At 43.4% G+C, this 15,172-nt stretch overlaps 1 protein-coding gene across 2 annotated transcripts in view; it reads left to right on the plus strand.

Annotated features, from left to right (window-relative positions):
* Positions 1-15,172, plus strand: part of LOC115153759 (integrin beta-1-like) — a 45,456-nt gene that overhangs the window by 17,151 nt on the left and 13,133 nt on the right. For both annotated transcript variants that reach the window (XM_029699346.1, XM_029699343.1), the window contains exon 2: positions 11,927-11,993. In XM_029699346.1, coding sequence (XP_029555206.1) covers positions 11,927-11,993 — 67 coding nt within the window. The remainder of the gene's footprint in view (positions 1-11,926; positions 11,994-15,172) is intronic.

The raw sequence follows: 15,172 nt of genomic DNA on the forward strand, positions 1-15,172 counted from the left end.
TAGCTGTTCCTGAGCTGTTAATGGCGCTGAAGGAGATGGCTGCCTTTTTACAATCCCGTAACCAATTTTGCTATTGTGTATGTTTTTTTGCATTATTTGTGACTTTGTACATAATGTTTCTGCCACCATGTTTTATGACCGAAAAGAGCTTCTAGATATCAGGACAACGATTACTCACCCCGTACTGGAGGAATACTTTTTCTTCAAACAAGTCAGACGGGAAGGATTTACTTCAGACGCCCGACAAGGCGTCATTTGCAGAAGAAAGAGACGGAGGTATCGAGGACGAAGGTCCGGGTGCCTTGTAAGGATCCGTCGCCGAGAGGGTAATCTACCTTTACCATCGGTCCTGTTAGCCAACGTACAATCAATCTAAAATAAAATAGACAAACTACGATCACGTATATCCTACCAACGGGACATTAAAAACTGTATTATCTTATGTTTCACCGGGTCGTGGCTTAACGACGACATGAATAGCATACAGCTGGCGGGTTAAACTTTTTCGGCAGGATAGAACAGCAGCCTCTGGTAAGACAAGGGGTGGCGGTCTATGTATATTTGTAAACAACAGCTGGTGCACAAAATCTAAGGAAGTCTTGAGGTTTTGCTCGCCTGAGGTGAAGTATCTCATGATAAGCTGTAGACAACACTATTTACATAAGCAAACAAGAAAACGCTCTTCCAGAGGTGGCACTCCTAGTGGCCGGGGACATTAATGCAGGGAAACCTCATTTCTACCAACATGTTAAATGTGCAACCAGAGGGACAAAATGTCTGGACCACCTTTACTCCACACACAGAGACACGTACAAAGCTCTCCCTGGCCCTCCATTTCTCAAATCATTACAAGCAAAAACTAAAGCAGGAAGCACCAGCGACTTGGTCAATAAGAAAGTGGTCAGATGAAGCAGATGCTAAGCTACAGGACTGTTTTGCTAGCACAGACTGGAATATGTTCCAGGATTCTTCCGATGGCATTGAGAAGTGCACCACATCTGTCACTGGCTTCATCAATAAGTGCATCGATGACGTCATCCCCACAGTGACTGTACGTACATACCCCAACCCGAAGCCATGGATTACAGGCAACATCCGCACTGAGCTAAAGGCTAGAGCTGCCGATTTCATGGAGCGGGATGCCCTCCGACGAACCATCAAACAGGCAAAGCGTCAATACAGGATTAAGATTGAATCGTACTACACAAGGTCCGGCACTCGTCGGATGTGGAAGGGCTTGTAAAACTATTACAGCCACGAGCTGCCCAGTGACACGAGCCTACCAGACAAATTAGTTCTATGCTAGCTTCGAGGCAAGTAACACTGAAGCATGCATGAGAGCATCAGCTGTTCCGAATGACTGTGTGATCACGCGTTCCGTAGCCGATGTGAGTAAGACCTTTAAACAGGCCACAGGGCCAGATGGATTACCAGGACGTGTACTCCGAGCATGCGCTGACCAACTGGCAAGGGTCTTCACTGACATTTTCAACCTGTCCCTGACTGAGTCTCTAATACCAGCATGTTTCAAGCAGACCACCATAGTCCCTGTGCCCAAGAACACTAAGGTAACCTGCCTAAATGACTACCGACCCGAAGCACTCACGTCTGTAGCCATGAAGTGCTTTGAAAGGCTGGTCATGGCTCACATCAACACCATTATCCCAGAAACCCTAGACCCACTCCAATTTGCCTACTGCCCCAACAGATCCACAGATAATGCATTCTCTATTGCACTGAACACTGCCCTTTCCCACCTGGACAAAAGGAACACCTATGTAAGAATGCTATTCATTGGCTACAGCTCAGCGTTCAACGCCATAGTGCCCTCAAAGCTCATCACTAAGCTAAGGACCCTGGGACTAAGCACCTCCCGCTGCAACTGGATCCTGGACTTCCTGACGGGCCGCCCCCAGGTGGTAAGGGTAGGTAACAACACATTCGCCATGCTGATCCTCAACACGGGGACCCCTCAGGGGAGCGTGCTCAGTCCCCTCCTGTACTCCCTGTTCACTCATGACTGTATGGCCAGGCACGACTCCAACACCATCATTAAGTTTGCCGATGACACAACAGTGGTAGGCCTGATCACAAGACAGCCTATAGGGAGGAGGTCAGAGACCTGACCGTGTGGTGCCAGGACAACAACCTCTCCCTCAATGTGATCAAGACAAAGGAGATGATTGTGGACTACAGGAAAAAGAGAACCTGAGCACGCCCCCATTTTCATCGACGGGGCTGTAGTGGATCAGGTTGAGAGCTTCAAGTTCCTTGGTGTCCACATCACCAACAAACTATCATGGTCCAAACACACTAAAACAGTTGTGAAGAGGGCACGACAAAGCCTATTCCCCCTCAGGAGACTGAAAAGATTTGGTATGGGTCCTCAGATCCTCAAAAGGTTCTACAGCTGCACCATTGAGAGCATCCTGACTGGTGGCATCACTGCCTGGTATGACAACTGCTCGGCATCCGACGGCAAGGTGGGGGGGGGTTCAGAGTGTGTGTGTGGAGGGGTTCAGGGTGCGTGTGTGGGTTCAGGGTGTGTGTGTGGGGCGGAGGGTTCAGGGTGTGTGTGTGTGTGGGGGGTTTCAGGGTGTGTGTCTGTGTGTGAGGGGGAGGGGGTTCAGGGTGTGTGGGGGAGGGAGTTCAGGGTGTGTGTGTGTGGGGGAGAGGGAGGGGTTCAGGGTGTGTGTGTGGGGGGGAGGGGGTTCAGGGTGTGTGGGGGGTTTCAGGGTGTGTGTCTGTGTGTGAGGGGGAGGGGGTTCAGGGTGTGTGTGGGGGGAGGGAGGGAGGGAGTTCAGGGTGTGTGTCTGTGTGTGAGGGGGAGGGGGTTCAGGGTGTGTGTGGGGGGGAGGGAGGGAGTTCAGGGTGTGTGTGTGGGGGAGAGGGAGGGGTTCAGGGTGTGTGTGTGTATGGGGGGAGGGATTTCAGGGTGTGGGGGGGGGTTCAGGGTGTGTGTGTGTGTGTGGTTAGGTGTGGGGGAGGGGGTTCAGGGTGTGTGTGTGTGTATGGGGGGAGGGATTTCAGGGTGTGGGGGGGTTCAGGGTGTGTGTGTGTGGTTGGGTGTGGGGGAGGGGGTTCAGGGTGTGTGTGGGGGGGGGTTCATGGTTCGTGTGGTTGACAGTATATCCTATCACCTGGATGGTTTTAAGGAATCTGCACTGTGCTGTCTACAGACCAGTGATCTATGTCTAATTTTGGATATGGTGTAGGTTTACTGAAGATCTCAGATTTGTGTTGCCCTCCCAAAGGGGAAATACTTGAGCAATTTGGTTGTTTAGTCAAGTTACCATATTAGTCTCAGTCCCTCCCTCCAGCCAATTGGCCCCTGTGTTGAATATGTGCCCAGTGAAAGATCTGGCCAGAAGATACTAATTCTTAAGTTATGTGTACGGTTCTCATCTTCAATAAGGGGTTAGTACAGTACCAGTGTGTTGGTCTACATATCGTTCTGTCCACTAGTCCCTTTCCCTCTTACAGTGGAGGACTTGAAGAGCATTCCTGTCACCAGCTGCTAAACTTCATAGAATAGAAGCAGACCTTTTGTTTTTCTAACTTGACCCCTCGCTGGCATTCTACAGGCATAGTTTCACACATAATGGTTCCCTGGAACTCTGTGCTGGACCAACAGAGGCTGTGGTTTTGGTTCTGTCCAGAGATCATAGATGTTTATTCTATCTGGGACAAAGGGTTTTCAGGGCCGTTTGTACAAATCGTTGTTGTGTGAAGTTCAACTACTTTGCAGAAGCTTTTAGCTAAAGCAAAAGGCTGCCTTAATCTCTTTCTCTAAGACATTTGTTTCGTCAACAACTCATCAATAACTGAATTATAGTCAGCCAGTCAGTCAGTCAGAGGCCCTAGTCCATCTGATCTAATCTGGGAGTTGAAGACAGCTGTCTGTCCTGCTAGGCTCTATATAGAACATGATGGGACACACACACACACACACACACACACACACACACACACACACACACACAAGGTGCCAAGGAATGCTTCACTCAACACCATACAGTACTGACTGCCAGAACTTATTTCTCACCACGTACAGTGCTGAGAATGCAGCAGCAATCTTTTGCAAGATTTAATTATATGTATTGTTTTACAAAACATACACATACAAACGACAACATACAGACGCGCACAGCACCCTCAGTGCAGTAACTGTGTAGTGTTAGCTGTCATTGACAGGCCAGGGGTATATATTTTGGTCATTTGACAGCTTCCCACCATTGTAAAATGGGGGAGAATTCCTCTTGAGCTTCCTCATCACTAGCCCTCCTATCCTTAATGTAAACCATGTGCATTGATGTTAGGACAGCATGCTGGTGATTAGCAGTTCTGTGTTGGATGGATGGCCTCAGTAGAGAGACAATGCAGAGGATTGTCCTGTAGTCTACCTGCTGAAGTCTGCATCCCAAAGGAATAGGATGCATGCCTACTAAACTCGCTGGGGTTGGTCTGTTGTACTGAGACAGGAAGTTTCTGGTAAATTCTCCACATTGGTGCACTCTCAACCCCCTTCTCCACCTTAGGGGATTGTGTCATGGATGTATCTTCTCCATCAGCATAATAGCATTGTCCCTTCACCCATTTCAATCAATCAATCAATAAAATGTATTTATAAAGCCCAATGTCACAAAGTGCTATACAGAAACCCAGCCTAAAACCCCAAACAGCAAGCAATGCAGATGTAGAAGCACGGTGGCTAGGAAAAACTCCCTAGAAAGGCAGAAACCTAGAGAGGAACCAGGCTCTGAGAGGTGGCTGTGCCGGGTTGAGATTATAACAGAACATAGCCAAGATGTTAAAATGTTCATAGATGACCTGCAGAGTCAAATAATAATCACAGTGGTTGTAGAGGGTGCAACAGGTCAGCACCTCAGGAGTAAATGTCAGTTGGCTTTTCATAGCAGAGCATTCAGAGTTAGAGACAGCAGGTGCGGTAGAGAGAGAGAGTCGAAAACAGCAGGTCCGGGACAAGGTAGCACGTCCGGTGAACAGGTCAGGGTTCCATAGCCGCAGGCAGAACAGTTGAAACTGGAGCAGCAGCACGACCAGGTGGACTGGGGACAGCAAGGAGTCATCAGGCCAGGTAGTCTTGAGGCATGGTCCCAGGGCTCAGGTCCTCCGGGAGGGGAGAGAATTAAAGAGAGCATACTTAAATTCACACAGGACAAGACAGGAGAAATACTCCAGATTTAACAGACTGACCCTACCCCCTTGACACAAACTATTGCAGCATAAATACTGGAGACTGAGAAAGGAGGGGTTGGGAGACACTGTGGCCCTGTCCGACGATGCCCCGAGACGGGGCCAACCAGGCAGGCCATAACCCCACCCACTTTGCCAAAGCACAGCCCCCACACCATTAGAGGGATATCTTCAAACCACCAACTTACTACCCTGAGATAACAGCTTCTGTTAAAGCTGTACTACTAAATAGAGTTGAAACATTGAGGCTGATTTCTCTCGGCTATCTGTAAAAAGCCTGGTTATAATGGGAGGTAATAAACTATCTGATGGCAGGGAGGCAGAGGTCTGCTATTCTCAGTGTGTCACAGGATAACAGTCAGGAGTTAATTCAATAACACAACCTCCTCTCACATGGCATTCTTCTTCCTTCACTAGCCTGCAGTCTCCCCTCCCTCTCCATCGCCCTCCTTCCCGCCGTCTATCCTTCCCTCCCGTAAATAGCCCAGCTAGGCTCCATAAGGTCAAAAGTCTTCCTGCAATGTATATCGATCCCAATCCGGTACACACACACACACACACACACACACACACACACACACACTTTGACGACTCAGGTCAATGAATCATTCTCCATTTTACACTCAGTCCCCAGCTCAACCCTCCTTAATGACAGGGAGACTAAATACACTCTGGCTTCCCTGGCTAAACGGACCATTAGAGAACCACAGCTTGCATGGGACCATAAGGAGAGTAATGGCCCACGTCATGAGTTAATACAGTTACTGATTATATCTATAATATATAGGCCTCCAGACCATGTGACCATCTGACCAGGAAGAACTCTTGGCCCAAAGGCTATATCTGTGACGTGGTAAGGTTGGACCCAGGTGCAGAGAAGAGACCAGACGGTTAAGGATAAACATAATACTTTACTGAGATACGGTAGCCGTATGATCACAGTATTCTTGAAAAAACAACTAACACTAAGTCTGGAAAACTCACTCAGGAAATGAACACTCACGGTAAGCAATTCAAGCTTCTGCAAAGGACCACAAAAAACACACCTCTTTTAACAGGGACACAGTCATGAAATAATAAGACACACCTGAGTCCATTATAAGTCTCTAGGGCGGCCAGGATAAACCATGACAGTCCCCCCCAGGAGCAGCTCCAACCCCAAGGTCCCAAGGTTTTTATATGACCAATCATATCGAGTGGTTCCAATGACGAATTTTGACACAAGCCACTCTTGCCTTGCAGAGTTCAACAAAGATGGCTGACAAAACATTACGGTGGAACCAGATGTAAGTTATGTCATAACGAGTCAAGCAAAAAATGTACAATTGAGAAATATGTTAGTTAATGTAGAGACAAACGTTAATCCATATTTTTTTGTCATAAAGTTAATTTACGAAAATCGCTATTTAGCAAGTTCTGACTAGCTAACATTAGCCAGCTAGCTAGTGTTAGAATGCATTTGTAATTCATGTTTGTTTTAGGGACTCCTGAGAAACCAGGCTGTCGTCTTGTGAAACAGTGGATGTAAAGAATCTTGCTAGCTAAAGCATTTACTGCAAATTGAATGTACAATTGTGTAAGCTTGCCTTGCAATGCAGCTGAAGTAACATCGCTAGCTAACTATTTACTTGCTTATTGTGTAGTGGAGGATAAAACTGTATGCCTATCGATGTGTAACTATCTACAGTATGTAGCCGATTTGTGTATGGACCCTAAAACATTTGGTATGAATATTAGTTCAGAACCTATCAATGAACCTCAATTATCATAGTTGTATCAACTTCAAGTCTGAATGATATTAATGAAGCCTATGGATAGAGTAGAATATAACTTTGTGCCAAGGATGCAAGTCCTATATGTACTGTAGTTATTACCACGCATGAGATTCCCACATTGTAGCCTATACAGTCATGGCCAAAAGTTTTGAGTGACAAAAATGTTAATTTCCACAAAGTTTGCTGCTTCAGTGTCTTTAGATATTTTTGTCAGATGTTACTATGGAATACTGATGTATAATTACAAGCATTTCATAAGTGTCAAAGGCTTTTATTGACAATTACATGAAGTTGATGCAAAGAGTCAATATTTGCAGTGTTGACCCTTCTTTTTCAAGACCTCTACAATCCGCCCTGTCATGCTGTCAATTAAGTTCTAGGCCACATCCTGACTGATGGCAGCCCATTCTTGCATAATCAATGCTTGGAGTTTGTCAGAATTGGTGGGTTTTTGTTTGTCCACCCGCCTCTTGAGGTTTGACCACAAGTTCTCGATGGGATTAAGGTCTGGGGAGTTTCCTGGCCATGGACCCAAAATATTGATGTTTTGTTCCCCGAGCCACTTAGTTATCACTTTTGCCTTATGGCAAGGTGCTCCATCATGCTGGAAAAGGCATTGTTCGTCACCAAACTGTTCCTGGATTGTTGGGAGAAGTTGCTCTCGGAGGATGTGTTGGTACCATTCTTTATTCATGGCTGTGTTCTTAGGCAAAATTGTGAGTGAGCCCACTCCCTTGGCTGAGAAGCAACCCCACACATGAATGGTCTCAGGATGCTTTACTGTTGGCATGACACAGGACTGATGGTAGCGCTCACCTTGTCTTCTCCGGACAAGCTTTTTTCCGGATGCCCCAAACAATCGGAAAGGGGTTTCATCAGAGAAAATGACTTTACCCCAGTCTTCAGCAGTCCATTCCCTGTACCTTTTGCAGAATATCAGTCTGTCCCTGATGTTTTTCCTGGAGAGAAGTGGCTTCTTTGCTGCCCTTCTTGACACCAGGCCATCCTCCAAAAGTCTTCGCCTCACTGTGCATGCAGATGCACTCACACCTGCCTGCTGCCATTCCTGAGCAAGCTCTGTACTGGTGGTGCCCCGTTCCCGCAGCTGAATCAACTTTAGGAGACGGTCCTGGTGCTTGCTGGACTTTCTTGGGCGCCCTGAAGCCTTCTTCACAACAATTGAACCGCTCTCCTTGAAGTTCTTGATGATCCGATAAATGGTTGATTTAGATGCAATCTTACTGGCAGCAATACAATAACCTTGCCTGTGAACCCCTTTTTGTGCAAAGAAATTATGACGGCACATGTTTCCTTGCAGGTAACCATGTTTGACAGAGGAAGAACAATGATTCCAAGCACCACCCTCCTTTTGAAGCTTCCAGTCTGTTATTTGAACTCAGTCAGCATGACAGAGTGATCTCCAGCCTTGTCCTCGTCAACACTCACACCTGTGTTAACGAGAGAATTACTGACATGATGTCAGCTGGTCCTTTTGTGGCAGGGCTGAAATGCAGTGGAAATGTTTTTGGGGATTCAGTTCATTTGCATGGCAAAGAGGGACTTTGCAATTAATTGCAATTCATCTGATCACTCTTCATAACATTCTGGAGTATATTCAAATTACCATCATTCAAACTGAGGCAGCAGACTTTGGGAAAATTAATATTTGTGTCACTCTCAAAACTTTTGGCCACGACTGTGCATTGAATATATTCACTGATCATGTATTCTTCCTTGGCAAATAAAGGTGCGGTTCAGGTATGAATCTCTGAGACATTATTTTTCAGTCATCAAACTCCATTATTTGAATGACGCTATGTCTGCATGTATGCATTACAATTATACAGTGTTTATCGCTCCTGGGACGTCAATGATTACACATTGTAACTATGCAATAGACTAGAAACATGATTGATTTGTAATTCATATATACAGAAAAAAACTATGCATATCTAACTCCATTTTTATTAATCTGAGGACACAGGATAGTATTACAATGAGATACTTCATTTCAACCAGTGGAGAATGTGAAACGCTTTATTGAAAAAGTTAATTATCCAGGTGTTATAAATGCAGAAATGCATTATAATTATGATAATTGTAATATTATAAATACAAGTTCAATCTGTACTTCAATGCACATATGTTGTGCATTATAAAACGAGGAAGAAAGACGAGGTGGGGAGAGAGGTGTAGAAGACAGAAAGGGAAAGAGGTAAGAACAGCGGCAGACAGCTTATGATTCATGAATTACAGTGCTACCCTAATGTTCTCTCAGTTCATCACAATTGTGGTGTCTCCTAACCAGTCTTGGGCCCCCAGTTGGCCCAAAGGTTATCTTAAGAGCGGGTGAGGTGGTGATGACGGGACTGGCTTCCTCTCTCACATCAAAACATACCTGCAGACGAGTGACAGAGAGAGCATGATTAAGCCTTGTTTCTTTTATTCTAATTAATTTTTATTTCAATGTAAAGCATCTTTAATAATACTTCCTGTTGACCCGACCAAGTGACATCTCACCTATGATCATGCTGTGCCCTCTGTCAGCCTGTTCAGATGCGGGAGGGGTTCACCAAAACAGCTGATATAACCTAGAGGATTTAGGGAGAAGGGGGAGAGGGGAGAGGGATGAAGTGAAGAAGAGAGGCTGTTATTGTGTGTGTGTGGTCTCGCCTGGTGTCCACACTAAGTGGCTACAGAGTACCATACACTGAAAAACAGACACATGAGGAAAACAATAGAAGATACTGTATGTGACGCAGACACCTATCGGAGTGTACCTGAAACATTTAAATATAGAGGGCTATGTGTCTCACCACTTGGTTATTGCAAGGCTAACCCCCAGGGAAATCATGACTTGGCAGCAACAGAGTCCAGTGAAAATGGCTGTGTTCATGGTGTAAATCTGAAAATTAGCAGCTGACATCTTAAGGGTTTTTTAATGAATGCATGTGAGACAGGTTCCATGTACAACAATATAGGCATAGATGGAGAAAATAACACAGAACAGTTTAATTACCTCTGGTTATGGACACTTTTGCCAGCAATAAAGCTTCCACGGCCTGTTCCTCGGACAGTGAACATCTGGCAATATCTACATTTTCCACCCCTTGGTCAGCTCGCTCTCTGAAAGTAAAGGAAACAGCTTATTTTTTATAGCTATGAAAACAATAACTGAGATATGACCGTTCAATCTAAAGCAGCAGATGTCATTTTTAGGATATGTCAATACAGCCCAGTGCTGCTTACCAGAGATGCCATCTTCGTCGGTGTCTGCTTTGACTTCCTTTGTCGGAAAAAAATTGCTTTCAGAACAATTATTTTTAATTGAAAATAGAAAAAGGTTTTGCTCTCGACAAAAAGACACAAATGTACCTCCATAGCATATAACAATTTGCCTGTGAATAACCACACCTTCATACAAACGTGCTACTGTATGCAGAATTCTTGACGCACAACCGAAGATGCTGCCATATCCTGCCAGCACGCCCACTCAGGAGCAGAATGATGAGGGCTAATAGCTGAACAATAGACTATTCAACCTTTACTAAAGAATAGTCTAATAGCCGAGCTAGGTGTGAAAACCCCCCCTCCTATCACAGACCAGATTTGCCCTATGACCAATGGGTAGCTTGCTACTCAATGTAATAAAGTAATGACTTTTCAAATAAGTTACCTTAAACGTTATATTGGCTGACAATTTGTTAGCTACGCTGTCCTTACGAACCACATAGCATATCATTACAGCAGTATGTACCGGTATGTTAGCTATCTACCTAATGTTAGTAGTTATACATCAAACTTGCCAGTATATTAACTATAGGCTAACTACCCAACATTTATTGACTTGATTATCCTCGTCATTCTTAGCTTAGCTAAATGGTATAGTCGTTTTGCTTTCTCAATAGACATTCGAGTGCTTTCGTAAATTCGCTCTGGCTATCTATAGGCTGAACAATAGAACGAGTCAAAATTCACCCAAGGCTGAAAAACGGCTTAAGAACGTTGGCTAAACTGGAACACTAGCGAGAGCCCATAGCAAATTAATGGAATCGAAGGTTCGCAGAGCCTATTTTACCACTACAATCTGTTCGTCGGACGAAACTGGAAACAAACTTGTGTAGAAAGTAAACATCCGCACCTCGATGGTGTCAACTGTGCTTATGTCTGCGTAATGAAAAAGTATGGAAAAAAATCTAAACTTTGGACTATTTCTGGTCTAGCGATCGATGACAAACGAGCTCGCTGCCCAGACATGCATAATTACAAAGAGGAGATTCTCCTGATTGAAATAGTGCCAGTGTAACAGTTTTGCTTCCGTCCCTCTCCTTGCCCCTACCTGGGCTCGAACCAGCCACCCTCAAGACATCGTTACCCATCGCTCCACAAAAGCCGCGGCCCTTGCAGAGCAAGGGGAACAACTACTTCAGGTCTCGGAGCGAGTGACGTCACCGATTGAAACACTATTAGCGCGCACCCCGCAAACTAGCTAGCCATTTCACCCCGGTTACACCCAACTTGAAAAAAAATGTAAATATACACATTGCGAGATATTTGGCGAAATAGACACACATGCCTATATTTCCCCCATAGGAAACAATGGGGAGACCGCAGAGTTCCAATATTATTTTTGTTGTTTACATTTTGTTGTTTACATTTTAACTATAAAACATGACACTGAGTCCAATAAAAGTCTCAAGGGCGGCCTCTGCTGCATTCTGTTTCCAGGAGGAACCATGACAATATCAGTTAACGGGTCCTTTTTGTCAAGGGAAGGAAGAATGTATGCATTAGGTCACCAAGCCTAATGCATTCTATGGTACTACATATGTAATTACATCCACAACGTCTGTCTTCTATGGTACTGAAATGTAAACAAAACACAGTATTCACCTCCACCTTTACTGTATCCTCACACATTTAATTTTTTTCAGATGGACCTGAAACTACTTCTGATTTCAACGGTGTTAGGAGTCATTTGTTACAGCAGTGCTCAGCAAGGTAAGATTATTTTCCATCCTATCTCAAGTTTCTGCTTTACTTACTGTAACTTCCACCTTGTTAGACAAAACCAACAGTAACACCAGTATTCTGTTTCTGTACACTGACTACACAGTACATCATCTAATCATAATATATTTCTACTAACCCACATCATAAATATACAGTACAGAATAGTGATTAACTGCCTGATGTCCCGTAAGGGTGAGCCGACCCCAACTGAGAATGTTGCTGTAATCTAATGATGTCATTAGCCAGAAGAAGAAGCAGCTCCACCTACACTGTAAACCCCAATACATTTTTTACTCAAATACTTCAAGTAAGTTACATTTACATTTAAGTCATTTAGCAGACGCTCTTATCCAGAGCGACTTACAAATTGGTGCATTCACCTGATCTCAAAGTCAATGAAAAGTCATTATTTCTTAAAATGTTTAAGTTGTCCTGACTCAACTAAACAAGGCAACAGTAAATGTGTCATCCCCCATGAATGATACAGCACCCCACTTTGAGCAAATTGAGATTGTGTGTGACTAACAAATTTCTGTTAATTACTATAGCTCCCGCCTTGAGCCAATCGGTGTAATTTTGTAAATGCCATATTTCTATGGCAAGACACATCATTCACCCAAGTTTCGTCACCATTGCTGTCTGAGATATCGCATATGACATACGAATGAACAGACGCAGACAGATCCACAGTTCCCTCCCCGATTTCATCGTGGGGGACAATGGGAAGTCACATCAACTAAATTTGTTAAGTTATGATAACAAATGTACTTTTTTCCCAGCATGCTCTACTGCAGGTAGACACAAAAAAATATGTAATATCTGTGTTTTTGCATGTACATTGAGGGATTGATTGATTAATGTTATGCTGCACAAAGATAAATAATAGATAGATATAGAGTGCCTTTCGAAAGTATTCAGACCCCTTGACTTTTTCCACATTTTGTAGGTTACAGCCTTATTCTCAAATTGATTAAATCGTTTTTTCCCTCATTTATCTACACACAATACCCCATAATGACAAAGCAAAAACAGGTTTTTATAAATTTTTGCTAATTTATTCAAAGTTAAAAAAATATATATATTTACATAAGTATTCATTTACATATTGCTCTGACATGCACTCTCAACTGTGGGACCTTATATAGACAAGTGTGTTCCTTTCCAAATCATGTCCAATCAATTGATTTACCACATGTGGACTCCAATCAAGTTGTAGAAACATCTCAAGGATGTTCAATGGAAACAGGATGCACCTGAGCTCAATTTCGAGTCTCATGGCAAAGGGTCTGAATACTTATGTAAATAAGGTATCTGTTTTTTATTTGTAATAAATTTGCTAACATTTCTACAAACCTGTTTTCACTGTGTCATTATAGGGTATTGTGTGTAGATTGCTGATGATTTTCTTTTTTTAAATCCATTTTAGAATAAGGCTGTAACGTAACAATGTTGAAGAAGTCAAGGGGTCTGAATACTTTCCAAAGGCACTGTATGTAATCGTATACAAATGTAAGCAAGATTTGAAAGTATTATGTTTTAGTAAAATATTATATCAGTTTTGGCTTCTTGAAGTCAATTTGCAGTCTAAAAATTATTTTTAAATATGTTCCAGCCCTCTGATCATCCTCTCAAAAATAAAATCGGTCCAATGCTGAATTATTTGATGAACCCTACCTTCAAATCAAATCAAATGTTATTTGTCATATTCACCGAATACAACAGATGTAGACCTTACTGTGAAATGCTTACTTACAAGCCCTTAACAAACAATGCAGTTCAAGAAAGCGTTCAGAAAATATTTACCAAATAAACTAAAGTAAAAAATAATAAAAAGTAACACAATAAAATATCAATAACGAGGCTATATACAAGGGATACCGGTACCGAGTCAATGTGGGGAGGTACAGGTTAGTCGAGGTCATTTGTAAGGGTAAGGTAAGGGTAAAGTGACTATGCATAGATAATACGTAGCGAGTAATGACAGTGTAAAAAACTAATGGGGGGGTGTCAATGTAAATAGTCCGGGTGGCCATTTGATTAATTGTTCAGCGGTCTTATGACTTGGGGGTAGAAGCTGTTAAGGAGCCTTTTGGTCCTAGATTTGGTGCTCCGGTACCGCTTGCTGTACGGTAGCAGAGAGAACAGTTTATGACTTAGATGACTGGAATCTTTGACAATTTTTTGGGCTTTCCTCTGACACTGCGTAGCATATTCAGTGGGAAGAAATAGTATGTGAACCCTTTAGAATTACCTGGATTTCTGCATAAATTGGTCATAAAATTGTATCTGATCTTCATTTAAGTCACAACTATAGAAAAATTCAAATTTTTCATGTCTTTATTGAACACACCGTGTTAACATTCACATTGCAGGTTGGAAAAAGTATGTGAACCCTTGGATTTAAAACAGGTTGACCCTCCTTTGGCAGCAATAACCTCAACCAAACATTTTCTATAGTTGCGGATCAGACCTCCACAACGGTTAGGAGGAATTTTGGACGATTCCTCTTTATAAAACTGTTTCAGTTCCACAATATTCTTGGGATGTCTGGTGTGAACCGCTCTCTTGATGTCATGACACAGTATCTCAATCGGGTTGAGGTCAGAAATGACTGGGCCACTACAGAAGGCATATTTTCTTCTGTTCAAGCCATTCTGTTGTTGATTTACTTCTGTCTTTCGGGTTGTTGTCCTGTTGCATCACCTAACTTCTGTTGAGCTTCAATGCAAAATGTCTTGATAAACTTGGGAATTCATTTTTCCGTCGACGATAGCAAGCTGTCCAGGTCCTGAGGCAGCAAAGCCACTCCAAACCATGATGCTCCCGCTATCATAGTTTACAGTTGTGATGAGGTTCTGATGTTGGTGTGCTGTGCCTTTTTTTTCTCCACACATAGTGTTGTGGGTTCCTTCCAAACAACACAACTTTAGTTTAATCTTGCCAGTAGCTCTGTGGAACATCCAGGTGCTCTTTTGCGAACTTCAGACGTGCAGCAATTTATTTGGACAACAGTGGTTTCTTCCATGGTGTCCTCCCATGAACACCATTCTTGTTTAGTGTTTTGCCTATTGTAGACTCGTCAACAGAGATGTTAGCATCTTCCAGAGATTTCTGTAAGTCTTTATCTGACACTCTAGGATTCTTCTTAACCTCATTGAGCATTCTGC

Source organism: Salmo trutta, chromosome 2, assembly GCF_901001165.1.
Source record: "Salmo trutta chromosome 2, fSalTru1.1, whole genome shotgun sequence".
NCBI lineage: Eukaryota > Metazoa > Chordata > Actinopteri > Salmoniformes > Salmonidae > Salmo > Salmo trutta.